At 37.8% G+C, this 21043-nt stretch overlaps 1 protein-coding gene across 1 annotated transcript in view; it reads right to left on the bottom strand.

Moving 5' to 3' along the window:
* Positions 1 to 311: 311 nt before the first annotated feature.
* The window catches only part of AHRR (aryl-hydrocarbon receptor repressor), an 87495-nt gene continuing 66763 nt past the window's right edge, over positions 312 to 21043 (bottom strand). The window contains exons 5-11 of the mRNA XM_014938426.1: positions 12654 to 12743; positions 11281 to 11410; positions 9722 to 9855; positions 8158 to 8357; positions 6379 to 6497; positions 5313 to 5454; positions 312 to 2688 (exon numbers count right to left, since the gene is read on the bottom strand). Coding sequence (XP_014793912.1) covers positions 1569 to 2688; positions 5313 to 5454; positions 6379 to 6497; positions 8158 to 8357; positions 9722 to 9855; positions 11281 to 11410; positions 12654 to 12743 — 1935 coding nt within the window. The 3' untranslated portion in view covers positions 312 to 1568. The remainder of the gene's footprint in view (positions 2689 to 5312; positions 5455 to 6378; positions 6498 to 8157; positions 8358 to 9721; positions 9856 to 11280; positions 11411 to 12653; positions 12744 to 21043) is intronic.

The raw sequence follows: 21043 nt of genomic DNA on the forward strand, positions 1-21043 counted from the left end.
AAACCATTGTTCACAAGCACTTACGTGACATGCAGAGTATATCTATCTTTACATCTGCCAACTCTAACCTACAGGAAGTAATTTCTATTGGAGAAGACAGACAGTCCTGGAGAATGGCAGCCTCCCAGGTGCAGAACCATTCCCCTACCTGGAAACTACATTTATCCTTCTTACTTATAGCATTCATGAGAAGTTCATGCCACTTTGCTGACATGTAAAGCCATGCCCTTAGTGGCTAGTAGATATAGAAATGAAGACTTTATATTTATCTATAACATTTTGAAAAAGAAAACATTCATTATAGGGCTTCTTTCAGAAAGCACATATACATCTATGCTTTTTTTAAATGATGTGGTTTTTATATAGGTGAAGTTGATATAAAGTTGAAATAGTGCAATTTTCAAATAAAAGTTAGTGCAGGAGTCAAACTACAACAACAACATAAACCAAAACAGAAGTTGTAGATTATTTTTTGTGTGAAAATACTTTACTGTCTGGGTTAAAAGGAAAGCATATGAATCTGTTTTCAAAAGTGCCAAAGTGCACCAGAGCGCTTTTGAAAGGTATGCATCCTCCAGTTAGCTCTCGGTGAGATTAAGCTTTTCTTTTGAGAATGAAACTAGGATGCTTTTGAAAACAACACATCTAATCTTAGTGTGGGACTTGGTTTTGATGTCATGTTTAACAAGCTTCTAGCAGTCAATGAGATACCATCAAATTAAAAAGTGCATTTCCCTTGTTGATGCTACAAGTAACAGCAAGGAAAATAATTGGAGAAATATTTTCCTGTCATGGACATTCAACAGCACTTTGTCACTCATTATGGAAGTGTATAACATCCCATTTTTCAGTTTTTCAAACAGCAACATGAAAGGCTGATGGCTTTAAAATGGAAAAACATGTGAACTAAAACATAAGGATTATCAAGAAAACTTGTGAAGAACTTCAGTTTGAAGTGAAAGAATTTCTAATGCATTTTGTGGAAGTCATTTGCTTTAATTAATGCTATGTTTTTAAATTAAGAAGTTGTGTTGGAAAGCCCTTGCCAGTTGCCATTTGTTTATGTTGAGATGAAGGAATAGCTGATGCTTCCTATTAGAGCAGCAAAAAAACCAAAAATGCAAAAACTCGTAAGGTAAACTGCCCACAATGAGGACCATAAACATTTTCTCTTTGCACAGAGGCATCACATCAGTTTGAGAAAAACAAACAGAACAAAGGCAGGAAATAGAAACAGCTAGACCTTGGTAATGAACTGTAGACAAGAGAGGAAAGATGATAAAGACAAATTAGCAGGTATATCTGTGCAGTGAGTAATGATCATTTTTCTGTGCCTGAAGTTTTTTCTTTCTTTCTTTCCAAAGATCCCTAAGAGCAGGGGGCAGTGAGGGGCATGGGGGGTGAAGGGTGTGTGCATCTGTGTCTGATTTTTCTCACACACAGGTGCACAGACACACACTCAAAATCTTTCCACTGACTTTTAATTTTAGTAACTCCTTTAACCCAACTGGGAGAGAATCTACAACTTCTTGCTTTTAACATTATAAATATTCCAAATGTTATTAAATCTACTGTAAAAATGTACATTCAGTGGTTTTATGAGGCACAGGACCTGCTAATGTATTTTCAGGGAAGCTCACGTGTACTCTGTTCTGTCCACTGCTGGACAATGGTGGAGAATCCAGGGGCTCACGCTTGATTGCTTGAACCAAGCAGGGGTTTTTAAATTCACATGACATTTTAAAAACCTCGTTACTCTGCTCTTTCTCCTCCCCTGGGCTGGGGCTGTAGAAGTGGCCGTAGCACGCCGTGTGCGGCAGGTCAGGCACGCTTTCCAAACACCCGGAGGAGTTCTGAGGGCAAAATGGGGCCACCTCCTTGCTACGCGAACCCTTGCAAGATCTGTTCAGGGCTAGGTTGTTGGGGTGATTTGCTACGATGCATTGCCAATTATGCGGCGTGTAAAGGCAGTGCCGTGGCTTCTGGCAAGGTGAGGCTGGCTCACAGAGGTCCGGTTCTGTTTTGAGGTGCACTCTATTGGGGTAGCTAAACACCTGCCTTCGCACCGAGCCGTTCTCATCCAGCCAGGCTCGGTTTTGCGACGTCAGGTAGTTATCGGCAATGTTTTCGGAATCGGAATCATATTCCGTTTTGACAGGCATCTCTAAGGGAAAGGCTGCCTCATAGAGAGACTCTGAGGATATTAAGGGTCTCTGCAGTTTCAGATGGTCCGTCGCATAGTTCTCTGCACAACGCTGTTGCACGCTGGAGTAAGACTGGCAGCTTTCTGCACTCCCCCAATGGGAAGGGCAAGTTGATGCTAAATTTAAGAAACTTTGGTCTCTGTTGTAGAATGGTCCAGCTCTCCTGTTTGAACATGTGTTCATTCGCTGGCTCATTGAACAAGAGCTTGAGTTTCTTAAAGTCCAGCTACTGGTTGTGGTGCAGTTGTTCTGAACACCTAAAACAGATGTGTTAGAACTGAGAGGTTCCTCTTGCATAAAACACTCACCATTTGTATGAGGTTCAAACTTCACTTTTACGTTATCCTGTTCATTTTTTACTGCTGTCCAGTTAAGATGCTTCCACTGGCCCAGGGTTTCAATGGCACTGTTATAGGAAAGTCCCTCCAGGTTTCCTTTCAAACTGGCAAAACCGCTTGGTATCTTCAGTTGATCATCTTCTTCCCTTTCAATAACAGTAGAAAAAAATAAGTCAATCAGAGGTTTCTAAATGGATGTTTTCTGGGACACAAATGGAGAGGCTTGACATACATTATAAGCAATACTTTGTCTTTACCTTAATATGGGACTCTCGCACTCTTGTCCATATACCATTTGCATTTCTTTGAAAGAAAAGAAGTATACAAGCATCTGGGCATCAATGTGTGTGCACAGCTCCCTTTCTGTGGCACTGTTTCATTTAAATTCTAACATGCATTTACTCTTCCATTTCAGGGACACAGTTCACAGAGACCTTAAATACTGTAGTACAGTATGGTAACTACATTACACTTTTGTTCTTCCTTTAAAATATATCTAAATAAAATCTGTGTGCAGAAAAATCTAGAGATAAAATGCAAAGTATACCTTAAATGAGATGTATTTTGTTGACAAGGAGTTACTTGGATACATAAGAACTTTCTGATCAAAGTGATTTGAGGGAGAACCAAGGGTGTCTTATATTTTGAGGATGCAGAGTTAGCTGAGAGGAAATACAATGACCAAATTATATAGAATATAATATATTATATATATATATAATTATATATATATAAATATAATTATATAGAATAGTCACAGACATTCATGTTGGGCATAAATTTGTTTTTGCATGTCTAAGTTAATATATGCCGTCTTTCATTTTTTAAGATGGCCAGTGAATTAATTTTCCATGACCTCCAGCTGAAGTACTCAATGGTAGTGAGGAGCTCTGGCAGAGAAAGCTGCCTGATCATTTCTGTGCCCGACGCAGCAGTTTTCAAAACTTGGGGTCCAAATCCTCAGGTTCAGTATTGTCTGGAATTCAGTAACATGCTGGTTACTGCCCAGGCAGGAACAGTGCTATGAACCCACCGCCCCTTCTTCTGCCCCAAACAAGATGTGGGCATCTCAATAAGAAACTGAGCATGAACACCTGGAGAGCTAGTAAGGGTTTCAGAAGACTTTTTCTTAGCTCACTATTAAGAACTTTTCCTTGGGTGTGGAATCAATGTGCAAGTATAGGATTTTTCCAGTAGAGGGAGTCCATGGTGTTTCAAAGAGAGAATGTCCCACTCAAATAAAGGACACCAAGAAAGGAGAAGATTTTCTCTCTTTTTTTTTCCAGGAGGTATTAAATATTTTTAGTCCTCTGATAAATATTTATTGTTATTATTTATAGTCTTGAGATGCAAAAGGTAGGCTGTAAGTTTGCTGTAGAACTAGCTTCTCAAGAAATGTGTAATTGGGAAGCAAGGGACTGAACAAAGTGCAATAGTCACAAAAGCTTAGACTCCCAAATTAAGAATTTTACAGTGAAATAGTATCTAGTGAAAATTCTCCAAAAGAATGTATGTTTCCAGGAAGACAGCATACATTTTAGCAAAAAAAAATCGTAGTAAAGATGAAGTCTATTGCAGGCAGGATGAGAGAACTGAATATAAACTCCCAGGGTAACTCTTGTAATACTTTGGTCTGCAGGAACTATCAAGCACAAAGGAAGGATTTTAGCCACTCAGAAGGTAAAAATGTAACTAAATAAACATCAAAGAGCACACTTAATTGCACAAAAAACAATTTGGAAGAAGACTTGAATGCAAGAAACAGGCCCTTTTAATCTGCTTCTTGATAGAAGTTCATTCCCTCACACAGCAAAATGATGTTGTGCTGTCCCAGCAAATATGAAGAGTTCCACCACCCGCAGGTGGGAGCTCCTCTGCTATTCATGTGGATCATGCGAGATACACTGCCTGCAAGGGATATCTACTCCAGAAGTTCAAAGACTTTTTCATTTATTTCTTCCACCTGCGAGGCACCCTAAAGATAAAAAACAGTGATAACAGCCACATTTTTTCCACTGGCCAGATGGCGTCTCTGTACACCTCCTGGGCCCTGCTCATTCAGTCCACTCTCTTATCTCTTCCCTCAGACCAGCTTGAAGAGATACCTCAACAAGGCCTACAGGAACTAAAACAGACAATCCCACGGGGGAAAGACGAAAAGCCTATTTGAGAGGAAAGGCTAAAACCCAGCCCAGAGGTCCTCTTTGAATGCAAATCTGTGAGATTAGCTTCCACTCTAAGGCTGAGACTACAGCCAACTAGATATATCTGCCTACAAACATACAATGCATATGAACATCCCAGTTTAGATTATGTTGAATATCCACAACTGAAAACATGAGCTCAACAGTCACCCATAAAGAAAAAAGAAACAAAGCTTAACATACTCAAATGTTAAAAAAATAGAAAAACCAGAATGCTAAACCAATGAAGAGTTTCAGCTGCAAAGTAAAATGAACCCCCAAAATACATTTTCGTGCAAGAAAGTCAAAACATATTAATAATCAAGAATTTTGGTTTTGAAATATTCTGTTTTGGTATGTAAGTGCACTCAACTTCAGACTTAAGAAATAAATACTGTTTAGGATTATAACAGCCATTTCATATGATCCAAGACAAAAATGGATTTACGTTTTGTAAGTAAATTAAATCCTTTTAATTCAGCTTTTCTCTTGGGTCACTACAGTCCTTTTAAAGATCTCATACATAAAAAACACATCCCTTTTTCTGAAATATAGAAATTTTTTTTAGTATTGAAAAATATACTTACTTTAACATTTGCTGCTGGGCAAGAACATACTCTGAACAACCACTTCGATACAGAAGTTGAGTGTTAGCTTGAACCCAGACCCAGTGATCTTCATTTGTTTGTACTTTGACCAGAGAAATGCCATTTTCTCCATTATTCTTTGCTGTACAATTTAAAAGAAAATCTATTTTAATACAAGCAGTATTTATTATTTTTTCTTACCTGAAGTACAGGTGCATGTTCACAGGTTTATTTGCTGCCCTGGAATCATCAGCATAGGAAAGTACAAGCTAAAGTATGTCACAAAACTAGGCAAATTACATTCAAAAAACAAAATTTGAAAAGCCTAATGAGATACTTAAACTGTAACCAAGGATTTTTCAGTATTATTAGTTCATTATAATTTTTTCCTCTCAGTAATAGTACTATACTACCAAGAAAATGTTCATGAAAAATGGGGCTATGACAGAGGAACAGTTTTAAAGAAGTTAAAGGTTTCCAGCAGGTGTGACAGAAGACTGAGTACAACTCTGTTCAAGAAGAAGTTGCCCATTGGGGTAAACTCACCATCAAAATTTTATCCATTTTAAAATCTGCAATACAGCATAGACTCTCATAGTACTGCCACAGCAAACAGTGGAAAAGCAACTAATGATTTTTAAAGACAATATATTCTAATTTTCCTCTGTTTTCTGATCTTTGGGAAGAACTAGCATTTGTAAAATATTTTCCAGTTTTCCTCAGAGAGGGATAGATACAGTCATTTATTATTAAGAATTTCACATAATTTTTTTAAATTCAGTGCTGCCATATTTAGGAAAGCATACTTTGAGTATTCTTATTTACTCTGATTGTTTATATATCTGTAAACTCAGCATCACAATATTTCTGCCCACTCCAAAATAGCAGACTAATGCAGTACTTTTGAGGTGGTCAGGGGTTTTTTTTTTGCATTTTTTTACAGAAGTGGTTTTAGAGAAAAGAAAAAAGAGATCATTGGACCAAAATCTGGAAAACCTAACATGAGAAAAGACAAGATTCTTTCTCCATAAATTGTATATAATCCAGCAGTACTTAGCAGACACACCTTTGATTTGGTTTTCAGCAATCTGTAACACATTAGTGAAAGTTGCACCTTCATGATGACTGTTTCTTCCATATAATTCTGCCGCTTCACACAGACTGGAATTACCTTTGGAACTGGAGCTGTAGAGGACAGAAAATTCCTTGTTAGTGAATGACAACACAGTAAAGTGACAAACTCTGAATGATGTGATCTTCAAACTGTTGACCATTAACCAAGACTTATGGTTTAAATATATAGTAACCAACACTAAATAATTATCTATGTTTCCTGCATCGTTAATTTGGTCAAACTAGTGTATGACTGGAATTCTGCATTCAATTAAGAGGAATATTTATGTTTAGGAATATTCTGCTCATGACAAATATATATTTGGAATAATAAGTTTCAGCTTGAATTGAGACAAACACTGTGTATAGTCTGCTGTCCCTGTTCAAGGTACATTCAGGGTACATACATCACACCGACCCGCAATGCACTTCAGGGTTAGCATGACTTCAATTTCCAACAATCATCATATGATTTGAATTAATTTCTTCCAGTCTTTAGTTCCAAATGTACATTAGGGCTTGGAAAGGGTGCAAAGTCTGTAACACTGCTTTACAAATTTTTCCTTTTATTAAGACCCTCAGAAAAGAAATGACTATATAAATTTGCCCGCCATCCCTGGGCAGCATGCTTCAGGCCTGAACCAAAGGAAACGCTGAAGTTAAATGCATGCTTAATTCTTGTCAAATCCTTGGCCGCTGTCCAGTCAGTTAATAAAACTCAAGTAAAGCACCTCTTTTCTAGAAGCTGAAGTCTGATCATCAATTAATCTCAGGCCACTAAAAACTAGCAAGGGGAAATGACTTTCCAACTCCGTTCCAAAAGCCCGCGTAGTCCATTATATCAGCCTTCCAGTAATTTCATTCTTGTCAAAAGGATGTATGTGCTAGAACCACATTACATGTCTGGATAGTAAATCCACACATACACAAACATATTCTAATTAAGAGCCAAATTCTGCTGTCAGTCACACTGACGAGCACTTTGCTTCACACCGACAGACCTCATTGTTGCAAGGTTATATTTAACCAAATAAGGGAAAACATAGTCCTAGCCCCAAACATCAACTACAGTCCAATCATGAAAGAGTAATAAAAATAAGTGTTAGGAAAGAAATGAGTCTGAACACAATCTGTCCTGATCTTCTGTGATTGCTACGGAGTGATCAGCTCCAGGCCATTTAGTGCAATCGAAGACTTTTGTGTTCATAAGCCTTCTGTTGTAAGATAAATACATACACCAAATACATCTCATTTGACTCTATATGAACACCCACGCACATGCACATTCAGCTTTCTAAAGTTTTTCTTTTCCTTCATTTGCCACCAAAATGCCCTAGTCCAAATAACTGTGCTACCTGAAGATGCTGAAATTTGAAAACTCTCAGTAAAAATACTTTTGCTTTTCCACTTTTACAACTAGTAGAGTGACTTATTGTGTTGGTAACTTGTGAAGGTTAGGAAGATATCCTAACTTTCCAGTTTTTCTGTAAAATGAAATATAATATAATATAATATTTAATAAGTATTATATATAAAAGTACTATATATTATGTTATGTTGTGTTATATTATCATAGTTATGATGTATTATATCATTAAATCCAGATAAATTATTCACTTTTCTAAGAAAGATTTTTAAAATGGAGCGTTATTTAGCCTAATTTTTACACACTTAATAAACATAAAGCCCATAGCATACTTTACTAACTGATAAAAGATTAATTTGAAAATACTTTGCATTCACTGCTGCTGCATCATCAGCTTTGTGTTTTGCTTTCACAAGCAGGTTTTTCATCTTCATCTCTGTCATGGAAGGCAGCAGAAGTGGTACCACTATGCAGAATAAGGACAGCTGAGGTGGCAATACTGTTCCTGATGAGGACTTCTTCCTTTGTCCAAAAAGAAACTTTAGTTTGCCTTGGAACTGCATTGTCTGTTATACAAAAAAAACAATATAATTATCTTAAGCATTTAGTGTATAAACATCAAAAATGCAAATGCAACCTAGGACCATGTTGTTTCACACACAAAAAAATCAGTTTTAAAATAGGGAAAAAACCATAGGAATTTCATTATCTTCATATAATCTAAACCATGCCATTTCAGAGGCATGGGAGTGGAGGTACTACACACAGTAAAATGAGACATTTGAGGCTGTTTTTTGGTTTTTTCTCTCCTGTGTAGTTAAAGCAGAAGTTCTGCGTTATGTTCTGTTTGCTGAGACAGGCAGCGTATGGTGGTGCAGCTATTTCCTATATGCCTTACTCTGAAGCTGGAACTATTATTTTTCCATGTTCTGTTCTTGCCAGTGAGATGGTTCCTGAGTTTCTTTCCTCTTGCCCTGCTCTTTCTGTAGGAAGTGTATGGATTGGCACAAGCCAAGGGCTGTGCAGGCAGACGCCAAGGGAAAAGATATACTCAAGACAGCCAGATTCAAAGTATGTAGCTTGGAAGGAACCATCCATCCCTGCCTCAAATCTCCATATAATCAGAAGGCAGAGATCAAGTTAATAGCAAGCTGCTGCCTCTTGCTGAAAAGATTACCTACCACAAAATGACCAGAGAAAAATCGGTCCATTTGAGTTGGGCATTTTCCAGAGCTAGAAGATTAAAACAGGGATGCAGAAATGACTAACTGATACGGCTGTTCAGACCCATAGTCTTCCAGCAAATGAGCATCTGAGACAGAAGTTGCATTTCCCTGTCTCATGCTGATCCTCTCATTTTCTTCACACGCGTGGTATTTTGTCGTATGGAGAAACTGTATTGGTCTGTACTAAGCAAATGGGGAAGCAATTTCTAGAAATGAACCTCTCCTAGTAAGGAAATTTGAGAAGCGTGTGGGAGACTTTCTAATTCTGGTTTTTATTATTAAAGGACCCTTTACAAAAGGGGAAAACAAATAATTATTATTTCTGTTCCATAAAGCAAATACTTTGTGCTTAAATGTTAGTCACTGAAACTCAGGTTTGCCACCCTTGTGCTAGGCCTAGTACAAAACCAAGGACAGATGTTGTCCAAAAGAGCTTAAAACATAGATGCTCATAGATTCTTTCAGTTTCAAATATTACAGCCTTCTTTTCTACCATCACTCTTTATACATACTATTTTTATACATATTTATTAATATTATACATATTAATAAATGTCCTTAGGTGTTTCTTGTTAGTGCACATCAAATGAAAAGTGTATCCTGTCCATGGACGTCCACAATATTTATGTTGAAATATTTTTCATGTGAAGTAATTAAAATCTAGTATGTCATGGCTACAGTTCTCTAAGTGAAATTATACTTACAAGGAAGCCAGAAGTACTGTCCAACAAGCAGCGAACTCGACAGATGAAACAACGAGTTAAGAAGGAAGAATAATCTGCTGTCGTGCTGTCATTTTCCTGTGCTTTAAACAATTTACTGAGAATATACTCTTCTCCTAGGAACAACAGTGGAAGCAATATATATATCAGATCACACTAAGAAAGAATGAAAATGTTCTGTAGCCAATTGAAGAAGCTGTTACGGAAATCGCTAAAAACTACTTTATGGAAGGGCAAATATTAAATTGTGTCATGTATAGATACATCTGCACATGCTCTACCAAAAGAAAAAAGAAAAGCTCTACAATGGGATTCAGGTGAGTTTATTCAGAAACTTTGACTTTTTTATTTCCTGAGTTTTTGTGATTTTTAATGATGCAAAGCAGGGTAACAGATGTTGCTGGTTTTGAGTTCAGATATCACAGAAGATACATTAGAAAAAGGAAAAAAATAAGGAAAAATGCTAATGCAAAGGAAAAAAAAAACAATCAAACAAATGAACACTGGCTGATTAGCTAAAGTTCAGCTGTTGCCTCCTTGATTTTTAATGAAGCATTTTCCAGTTTTGGACTACAAGTGCATAGCTTTTGACATAACTTACTTCCCAAAAGACCCAAGTATTTGTGCAGAAGTATGAACTCAGGAACTTAAATTCTCCACTGTATGTAGTAGGACAAAAATTCCAAATGCTTATAACTTTTAGTAGTTTGAAATATTCATACACATTGTATAGTTTTCTGTGTACTTCCTACAAAATCTTGTAAATTTTCTCAGATATCTCTAAGACTCTTGCAAAACACAGAAACTGCAAGAAATTCTGCCAAAGTTTCGTGACTGTGTTCCTGAGGACTTTGTAAAGGCTGCTGAAGGATTGCTTCCAAGTTTCTCCCCACCCTTCTGGAGACTGTGCTTCCTCAATTTCTTTCCTCAGATACTTCCTCACTTTCTGGTGAAATGCATACGTTTTTGCTGTGATCAATAATTCTTTATAAAATTTAACATTTCAACCCCATTGTATTTTCTGTAGTCGTGATTTCAGCTTAACACCTCATGTGGGAGAAACCTTAAGAATTCACAGCCTCAGAGAAAAAAATACATTGCTAAACCTACTTGTTCTTCTGAAAACTCCCATCTGTATAACCTTGCATGGGAAAATAAACGGCAAAAAGTGACGTGGCTGCTGTGATGCTGTTTTGTGTGGGGGTTTTTGCATTAATGATAGAAAAAACTAATGTCCCGATAGGTAGGAACAAAAGGTTGGTAGCATGAACAACAATGTTGTTCATTCTGCATGGATAAGAATATCCGTAGGTGTAATATAGGAAACATCAACTTTCTAGCCTCAGTATTGCACACTACCTTACACATGCCAAGGATTGGGAAAAATTGTCATCTATGGGATGAAAACGTTATAAATGGCCACTATGCAGCTCTCCAGTGAAGACTTGATGTGGAACAGGCATGGGCGTAGGTGGAGTGCAAATCTAACTTTAACTTTATTCAGTGGTGCCTATGTTTCCAATCAACATATACAATCCCACCTGTTTCTGTCTGTAGTTGCTGTCCAGACAACATCTGGGGAGGATTCATGGCCCAGTGCAGTTGTCTACAGAAATCCTGGCGATCATCCACATGAATGTAATCGTATATGTTTTGGTGCATTACATCAGTCTGAAACAATTACAACAAGAAATGTTTAATTTGCAAGTGTAGTGGGGCAGGCACTTATCTTTAGGTTGATACTTTCCTTAAAATAATGACCGGTGTAAGATACCTTCAGAGCAAAGATTGATTGAGGAAAGTTATTTCAGAGGCCTCTGTTTTTCACATCTGCTTTTTGACTTCATATCCTAAGATGAATTTTTTTATTCTGAAGTCTTTTATGCATACGCAAACATGAGTCATAGAAAAGTCCAACGGGCAGCCAGTGACTAGTGGCATCCCCCAGGGAGCAATGTGGGGACCAACCCTGTTTAATTTCTTGATTAGTGAATGGTGGAATAGAGCGCGCTCTCAGCAGGTTTCGGAGGGTACCAACTGGGGAGAGTAGAACAGCTACTCAGACCTTGACAGGCTAGAAGTGGAGTGACAGGAACCTCAGGAAGTTCAACAAAGGCAAGTTGTCTCTAATTTTGGGTACCCCAGGAAAGAAAGATATCAGCCCAAGAGAGTGCTACCAAGACACTCAAGAGGGCTGGACTGCATGAGATATGAGGAGAGAATAACAGGGGTTTTTCTGCCTTAAGAAGAGAAAATTTCAGGTAGAACTTAACTGCTGTCTATGTCAACCGAATGAGCGGGTGTAGAGAAGACAAAGCCTAACTCAGAAGAACAAAATGGGAGGACAAGGAGCAACAGACACAAGTTGCAACATGGGAAAATGGGACTTGATATAAGCAACAAAAAATTAGTCAAGGTGGTTAAACACTGGAACACATCTTTCAGAGGGGTCATAGAAATTCTAAATTTGACTAGATGGGTCCCAGATCAACCTCTTCTAACTGGGTCTGCTTTGAGATGGACTAGGTGACCTCCAGAGGTCCTTTCCAACTACATGGTTCTGTTATTCTGTGACTTTACAATATATTTATTATACAGAAGCAACCAGTCAAGAATAACAGCTTCTTACACTGAAGTTGAAACGAAACTATTAGTTTATTATTTTTATAATGGATGAAGTTTCTGTTAAAAAAAACTTTTCAAATGTCAGATCAGAAAAAAAAAAGATGATTAATATGAAATGGCATAGTGAAGTAGCTTAATTTCAGTAATAGTGTATGTCTAATCAGCCGTAGAAGGATAAGGCAAAACAACACAAAGTGCTGCATTTAACAAAGCCAGTTAGGGGGAGACTACAAGAAGGTAATTACAATGACAGGGACTAAGTATTCTAAATATTTGTTAATATATTTACCTGATGAAACCCTAGATAGTCCACAATCGTCGATGAGGCATAAAATATCATCCCATCTGCACTCACCACCAATGCAAAACCATTCAGTGACTAGAGAAGGGAAAAGAAAATAATTAAAAATATAATCACAAAGTAAAGAGCAAAATGGGTATACAATGTATAATTTTAAGGATATTCTAGATATGAAAAAATCACTGCAAAAAAGTTGGACATCACATTTTTGCAGAAGACTTTTTTTCCTAAAATGAAAAATGAATAACAGTCTGGAACATGCTTTTCTCATTTTTAAAAAAAGTTAGAATAGCTAATTACAGTGTAACTACCATATTATATGACTAGTTTATTATCACTTTGAATTTTGTTTTGTCATTAATTCATATAATTAAACATTTAATAACAAGTGTTAACTACTTCTTTTTGCTTTTAATACATTACATTCTATAAAAATTGCTTTGTATGTATATGCATCGATACATATAGATAATATAATGACCCAACAAGAAAATTAAATAAATGTGCAGTTGTAGCTGTGACTTTAAAACTGGACATATATTTTAAAGTATAGCTATTTTCTTAAGCTTCTATAAAAATACATACATAGCATAATTACATAAATGCAATGAATACAAAAAGTAGGCAATAAATACTTCATTGATATAGACCAATGTTTAGTCTAGAAAAAATCTAAATTAATTCTCATAGACTCTGTGATGCAAGGAAAGCAACCAGAGAAGTCCAAAAATAAAAGTAAGGATTAAATAAAATGCATAACATAAACACTAAGATCCATCAAGCTGCGTGCAGACGGACTAATTTTGCCTCTCTTCCCTTGATAAAGATTCAGTAATGTATCTTCACTCCAGCAGGCTTGCATTCCAAGGTAGTTTAGATGATCCTTTCATGTGATGGTTTTGAGGTCTTTTGAGATTATAGTTCAAATAGCTGCTGATGAAATACTGCTATATTATTATTATCCTTCCCTCACCTTTCTCTCAACTGACTGTTGTAGTGATGTGCCTATTAATCCCAAGTTAATCCTGAAGCACAATGAGGGCAGATTTTCAATTGCTCAGTAACCAGATACACTGACATATTTTTGTGAGCTTGGTTCTCTTTTCGGTTCCTAAATAAGGACCAGATTTCCAAGACTGCTCGAAGCCTGTTCCCACTGTGACAATGGTGGGCAGAGTTTCAAGAGTTCAGTGCACAATAGGCCAACCTCCTCAGACTATTTGGCCCCAATTATAAATGTGGAGCACCTTTGGAAACATGGCCCAAGGGGACCATATGTAACCAGGGGCTCTGCATCTCAAAGAACCTGTGAAATGGTGACTGGAGAAATCGAGTGGAAAGACTGCAATGGGTCACCTATGTTTGGAAAGAGCTGTAGCAGCAACTGGTTCAATCAAGTCAATGCTAACCATGAATTATTGCTAAGAATAGTCAAGGGCAAACCATGTTCAACACCAGATCAGCTCCATAGATACAGATCCTTTCCAGAATAAGCATTATCTCTGCCTAGTTGGGCTTGTGTTGAAGACTAGTTATCCCTGTTGAGTCTCAAGCACAAGGAATTGCTGGACTCGTGCTATTTTCTGCTCTAAATTATGCCTGAATTCATCCCAGCACCTCACCAACCGGAAGATGTGTCAAGATTTCTACATCTTCACATCTGTACCTTTCACTGTGCTGAGAGGAGCCTCCATAGATGGTATCTGTCATACCCATTTCCAGTGTTAAGCGCAGACAAGAAAGCATTTTTGGCACTTTGTCTCTTTGGACTCATCTTTACAGCAATGAAACCATCAGTGATGTGATGTTAGGAATTTTATTACATTTTGAACATCTGGCAAGCCTCTTAATTTGAACAGACTGAAAAATTTCCACAAAGATAGGACATTTAAGAGAGCTCCTTCATGGGATGTCTGGGGCTGTTACCATGCACATTCCAAAAGACTTCTGGTCCTGCCCGTGCAGCCATGGCAAGTAGAAATGAAGAACATTAAAGAAATGTTCTTAACCTATGCAAATTAATGCACCAAGCCTATCTGGGAAGGCTTAGATAATGACCACAAGATCTGAATATGATCAAAGAATCTCACACAGTATTATGCTGAATATCCTTAAAATGTGCCTTCTGTTGTCCTGCAGGCAGGCTGGGCTTGTTCAGCCCCTGTAGGTAATAGAAGAGGGAGCACCTGCCTTTGCCAAGGATTGTTTTTATGAACCAAGAAATAAATACTCCTATGCAAAAATGAATCTTCTTCATCCAGCATATGGTTACATACTCCTTAGGTCCAGACACCTACCCTAAGAGATCAGTTTCTACCTTTAAGATGTAAAGCTTACTCCCCCACAGTGGAAGACAGGCAGCTTTTTCTATTACAAATCCAAAGTTGGGCTGGCTCATGTGCAGCATTTTATGAAAATGGGAAGAGGAAATGGGACTATGTGCATTTCTATGGGTTCAGATCAGTGGACTGGCAACTACATCTGTGAGGTTGGAGGAGGTATTAAGGAAAGGTGGAAGAGAGCAAGAGGAAAGAAGTGGAGGAAAAGTTCAAGGAGCCATGTGTTTAAGACAGAAACAAGTATGGATTTGAGGGAAGCATGTAAAAGAAGAGAATCACAAACTTGCCCCACTTTGTTTTTGTTTTGTTCTCAGAATGCTGGTGTCCTTTTCTGAGTTAAGATCTCTTAAGTAAGCATTGCTTGGTTTTCATGACCCCAAACAGCCATCAGATGCTCTGCCCTGCAGGCAGGGAAAGCAAAACCCACTTTGATGCAACAACTTTTATGGAGCCACATGAAGCTATTGAGGATTAGCACAAATTCTGGTTGTCTAAACTTCATTTTAGCTGGGAAACCTGCTGCTTCAACCACACTGAGATGAACTGGACATGGAGTAAAACTTCATAAGCAGCGAGTCTAACCCATGACTGCAAATTTTTCTGTTTTTGCTATATTACCCTAAAGCGCAGTTCAGTGTGAAATCTGACATCTGTAGCACAGAGGACTCTGAATAGAGTCAGAGTTGGGCTGAGATTAATACTTTTCTTACCTACTTACCACAGCTGGGGAAAAAGAGGAGGGTGTTTGCTAGCAAAGATCTGGTACCCCAGAACTGAGTAGTAGGAGTAGGAACTGAGTAGGAAAAGACATCTTCTGACCTCTCAGATAAATCTCTCAAGTTTCATATACCACTCTATACTCAAGCCCTTTAGAGTAACACTGCATAGAGATTTTACGTTATTCTGGCCAGAATCCTAGTGATTTGTTAGACGGAGTGGAAGAGAGAGACAGCTTAAGTCCATGAGAACAAATGAAAACTATTCCTAGCTTTTTTGTTCTGAGTTACTGGGTGTCGCAATAAACAGGACAACAAAGTATATGGCTCCACTTATGATTTTAAACATTCCCAGTTACTGAAATAAAATTTTTGGTGATGGCATTCTCTCGTTCCCAGTGAACAGGAGGCTGCAGTGGTATGCTGTGTCAGAACCACAGCAGCCATCTGGCTGGGTTATTGATAACCTGGGGGGAGGAAAAGGGAAAGAGGACTTGGACTAGCCTCATACTTGTGCAGTTTGCACTCCCTAACATAGCCACGTGTCTGCCCAAAACACAGAGAGGACAGCACGGAGAAGTAAAAGCAGCTCTCCTCATTTCACTTTATTATTTTCAGTAGAAATAAAATGGAAAGTCCAAAATAGAGCTCTTGGATTTAGAGATGGGAATAACCAAGCTCTGTGGCTCAGTGGTGATGTTATTTGCTTTGTGTACAACTGGTGGGTTCTAATGAACAAAGTCCATTTGCATCCTATCCGAATTTTTAGCAATTTGCATATACTTATACAAGCATATGGGGACACACACACATAGAAACATACACACACAGATATTAGCGTGGACATTAAAAGTTTTGCAACAAAAACCAACTAAGTTCAAATCTGCAAAAAATACATGGTTGTAAACTGCCATTTGGTAAACCATATGGATTCAATGACAGATGGAATTTCTAATCCAGGATAATAACTGAAACATGTGAGACAGACTTAAGTATGTATTGTGAACATTTGTTTGTTTGTATTTGGCTTTTTAAAAACACTTACATGAGTTTTCTACATTGTACTTAAAAAATGAAATCGTGGGGTTTTTTTCCCAAATGGAAAAAAAAATTAAAAAAGAGCTTGGCACCAGACAGGGGCCTGTGTTCTTTTGAAAAAACATGTACATCCAATTATGTACTCACGAAAAGCTGCACCTGCTACTGAAACAAAAAACAATTAATCTGTCAGTTCAAAGAAAGTACAACATTATTCTGGTGCCCGTAGTAGCTGTGAGATGAAAGTTATCAGTTCCTTCCATTAAGAAGTTTTTGAAACATTATTAGTCAAGAGGTTCTCTTTGGGAATGAAGGCAAATATTTTGAGGAAGATAGGACTTCCTTTGGCAAGAACCTTTATATATCCTGATATTTTTTTCTGGTCCCATAGCAGAAAATCAGCCAGTAAATACTTCAAAGACATTTTGGTCAAGGTCATGGCATAGTAAAAATAAGGAGGGGGGTTAAAAAAAAAAGAGAAAGAGAGAACAAGTTCCAAGCCACATTTCTCTTATTACTCTTCCTTGAAATAAAGGAAAATTCACTAGCATTAGGTCTCCAGAGACCATGTTACTATGGTTACTAAAGTACAACAGTCAAGGCCTGCAGCCATGCCTTGCTTTGAACAGATTTTCGAGTCACGCAACTTGGGTACTAAATTTCCAGGGTCAGTTGGCTCGCAGTTTATCTGGAACAGTTTCATTTATTAGTGGATCACTGGGTTGTTGCATCCTATGTGGGATGGGGCCATTTTCTGGTGATCTAAATAAGTAGCTATTTAAAAACTCTGGAAATGATATACTTGTTCTTGTCTTATGCATATTAGGATGAAAATGCAGACAGTTAATGTGTCTTCTGTCTTTAACTGTATTGTTTAGTGAATCAGTATTTCTTTCCACTGGTGTTTTTAGGACTCATAATTGCCCTTCTCAAAAATCCCTCTGGAATCCCTGAGGTTCTCTTTATAATCCAAAAAAAAAAATAAAAAATAGAACTCTTACAGAACCCTGAAATAAAACCCTGCATAAAAGACTATTCAGAAATACCATATCTGGTGACATCAGAATATGGCCTTTGCTCAACAAGTACAGTATCTCTTAGCCCTCCGGACTCTTGTGTATTTCTCTGGTATCTACAAAGCAACTTCAAAAGGAATATTTCTGTGAGTAAGCACTATTTCGTGCAAAAGGGGAGTGGTAGAATTGTTTTTAGCATTCAGTTTTGATCAAAGGCTTGTGTGTACTGCTTAGTTTTCAGGCAAGAGAAACAAAACAGAAGATGAATTCCCATCATTTGAGCCAGAGGAGGAAGTAAATCCTACAGGCTGAAGCCTACAGCCATGGGTATATATGGGAAGCTTTTCGGAGGGAAAGTGTTTGATCTAACTGATTGGTTTTCATAGGAGAAATGTTTCATTTCAAATACAAAGGAATATGTATAGGTGATCATTATGTCCATCTCACTCTTCTTGTGTTCCCAGATAAAATGAATTTCACTTCCCTGCCTATCTCTCCTCAAGCCTGGATATCACTTCAGGCTCCTTAAAGACAGTATGGAAATTCAGCATCAAGTGCCACGCTTCCCAGAGCAGGGCCTGGCAAAATTTTCAAAGATCATTCACTTTGCCAGAAGAATTTGAGCCGTGGCCCTCCCATTTTCTGTCAGAGAGAGCAGCTGTGCCATGTGAAAATCATGGATGATTATGAGCCATTCGACTGGTGAATTTTCTTTTTATTTCATTTTTCGGTATCCCACCACTTCCACCAAGGAATGAGGGCAACTTTGGAAATACTTGTTTATGTATGTGTCTTCAGTCTAACAAGGGAGCTGGAGTGCTGTGGCTCATCAAGAGGCAGCAGACAAAACTGGCCTCCTGGAAATCAGTTAGGAAAATGTAAGTCACTGGGCTCTGGTAATTGTGAGCTATAAACTTTCAAGAAAACATAGTAGTTCCCTGGAGGGTGAGACTGTAATGTGTGCACACAAGTAAATGCATTTTAAACCATGGTGATGTTGTTTTTTATATGCTTGATATGTAATAAATATTGGACACAACCAGGAACAGCTTTGCCTTTAAAGTTGTTTTGATTGCATGATGCAAAATTGTAAATGTAGTTTTTCTTCCCTTATACTTTCCTTCCAAGCTAAGCTTTTGTAACAAAGTTTGCTCAGTCTGTCTCAAGTCCTTGGGGTAGGGCCTCTCCCCTTTATTGTATGCATGAATGGCTGGCCTCCGATGAGCCCACCGCCTCAAAGCCAACCACTCTGCCCAAGATGGTACTGAGAAAGAAGAGCTGAAGAACCATTTGACTTTGTACGTGCAGAAAGTTATGTGGTGCACTCTAGAAAGAGATCCATGCCAATTGAACCCTATTGTCTTCACAAATACTAAACAGTGGAAATGAGAATTTAATAAATTATTAACACCAAAAATGCTTGCTATTGATGGCCATGTTTGGTGGATTGTTTTCATGTTGAATTGTAAAAAGTCCGTTATTCTTTTCTTTGCATCACCAATTGGGTTTTCATATGGGAAGTGAGTATATGAATACTGCCTGAGATTAATGGAAATTACACAAATTCTGGAGACTATTTATAGTAATCTAAAGAAGAAGAATATTCAAATCATTAATTCTAAAATTGTCAGGAAAAAAGCACTTTCTTATTAATACATAGATGTATGTATCAGGATTGCTGGATATGTTAGTGAGTGCTTGGATGAGTAGTGTGTCATTTACCTTAGCAATTATCATGAAAGGATACTAAAGTATGACATAATCTTGCATATCTTTTCTTTAGCCTCCTCATTAATCATGATGCTGAATTTAAAATTGTGCTCTACCAGCAATGGAACCCTACTGTCAATGCTCTTTCACAAATACTATGCCCTGGACTACACTTGGAAATAGAAACAATCTTTATATTGATTTATGCAGTTTCTCATTTCACTTCCTCAAAAGCAGATGTTGTATTCACAGATGGAAGCAAAGCTGGGGCAGTATCTTATCTTCAGTGCAAGTTCAGCCCTTCATTCTTTCGGAGTTCTGCAGCTGCTCGGGGCTTTTCAGTCTTCTCTTTAACAATTTCAATATAGAAAATGCAAGCCTGATTAATTCCATTTAAGAAGACTCAAAATGAAGCATTAATTGCTCACTACTCTGCACTTGTAATAACAAATTTAGTTAGGTAGCCTTTGCAATAACAAATGTAGTAAGATTACCCATTATCTTCCACAGAAATAACTTACTGAAAAGAATCTTGAGTAATATTTATCCAACATGTTGGACAATTAGACATATGTAAGCTCCAAATGTCTGGATTTTTTTTTCTGGCATTATTTACATGTAAGTGCATCAAGTCCTGAAGAGAAGCCGCCATCATAATATTCCATCCACAGCTGACTTTTATTTGTACTTGCAAACTGTTTACGAGTATGAATGGCAGACATCTCTTACTGTAAGGAATCAAAATCTAAAAGACACAATGTTGCAGTCTATATACTGTAAACAGAATGTGATGTCCTAATTTCAGAGCACTATTTTTCTCTGTATTTAGCAATGTATGTTACATTTTCTAACATGGAACTGTATCCAGGGGTGGGGAGAAGAGCAAGACAATCTATATTTCACATTCTGTTCAGCAATATATGCTAAAACAGCTTTTTAAAACACCATTTCAGGTCAGTGGAGTTTTTAGGGAGTGTGGCATTCCTGAATTTGACTCTGGGAACTGTCTTACTGTGCTAGTTATCATTTTATACATGTTTTGTATCCTGTAAGTATCCTATATAAAATACACCCTGTCCCACTGGCAGCAGGAGTGAGTTCTGCTATTAATGTGTTACACTGACCCAAAGAGGCAACCAACACCTTCTCTCTCATCTAGATATCAAGTGGGTGCCAGTGGATCATCTGGAAAGAGGTGAGAATGGAAAGTTAGAGACGATTCCTCTAACCAGCAGCAACAACTGCAGATCTTGGGCCGAGTTACAGACTGGATGAGCCCTTCCCCAGGGCCCTTCTGCAAGCCCCTGCTTTAGGTTGAGCAGACATTTGTTTTCTTATTGCTAAAAAAGCCCAGTCTCAGTTACTGAAGAATTCTGGGGGCATTGCAGTACTAGGAGGAGGCTGGGAGGTGCAAAACACATTGGGGAAAATGCCTGCTGTGTTCCACCATCAGCTTTTACAGCTAGGAGTTTCTGGAAGAACTGCAATTACAATGGGACACAAAAACTATGTCATTTTCCTTTTGTTTACTCATAAAATGTCAGGAACTGTTAAAATCA

This window comes from Calidris pugnax, unplaced genomic scaffold (assembly GCF_001431845.1).
Source record: "Calidris pugnax isolate Ruff unplaced genomic scaffold, ASM143184v1 scaffold13, whole genome shotgun sequence".
NCBI lineage: Eukaryota > Metazoa > Chordata > Aves > Charadriiformes > Scolopacidae > Calidris > Calidris pugnax.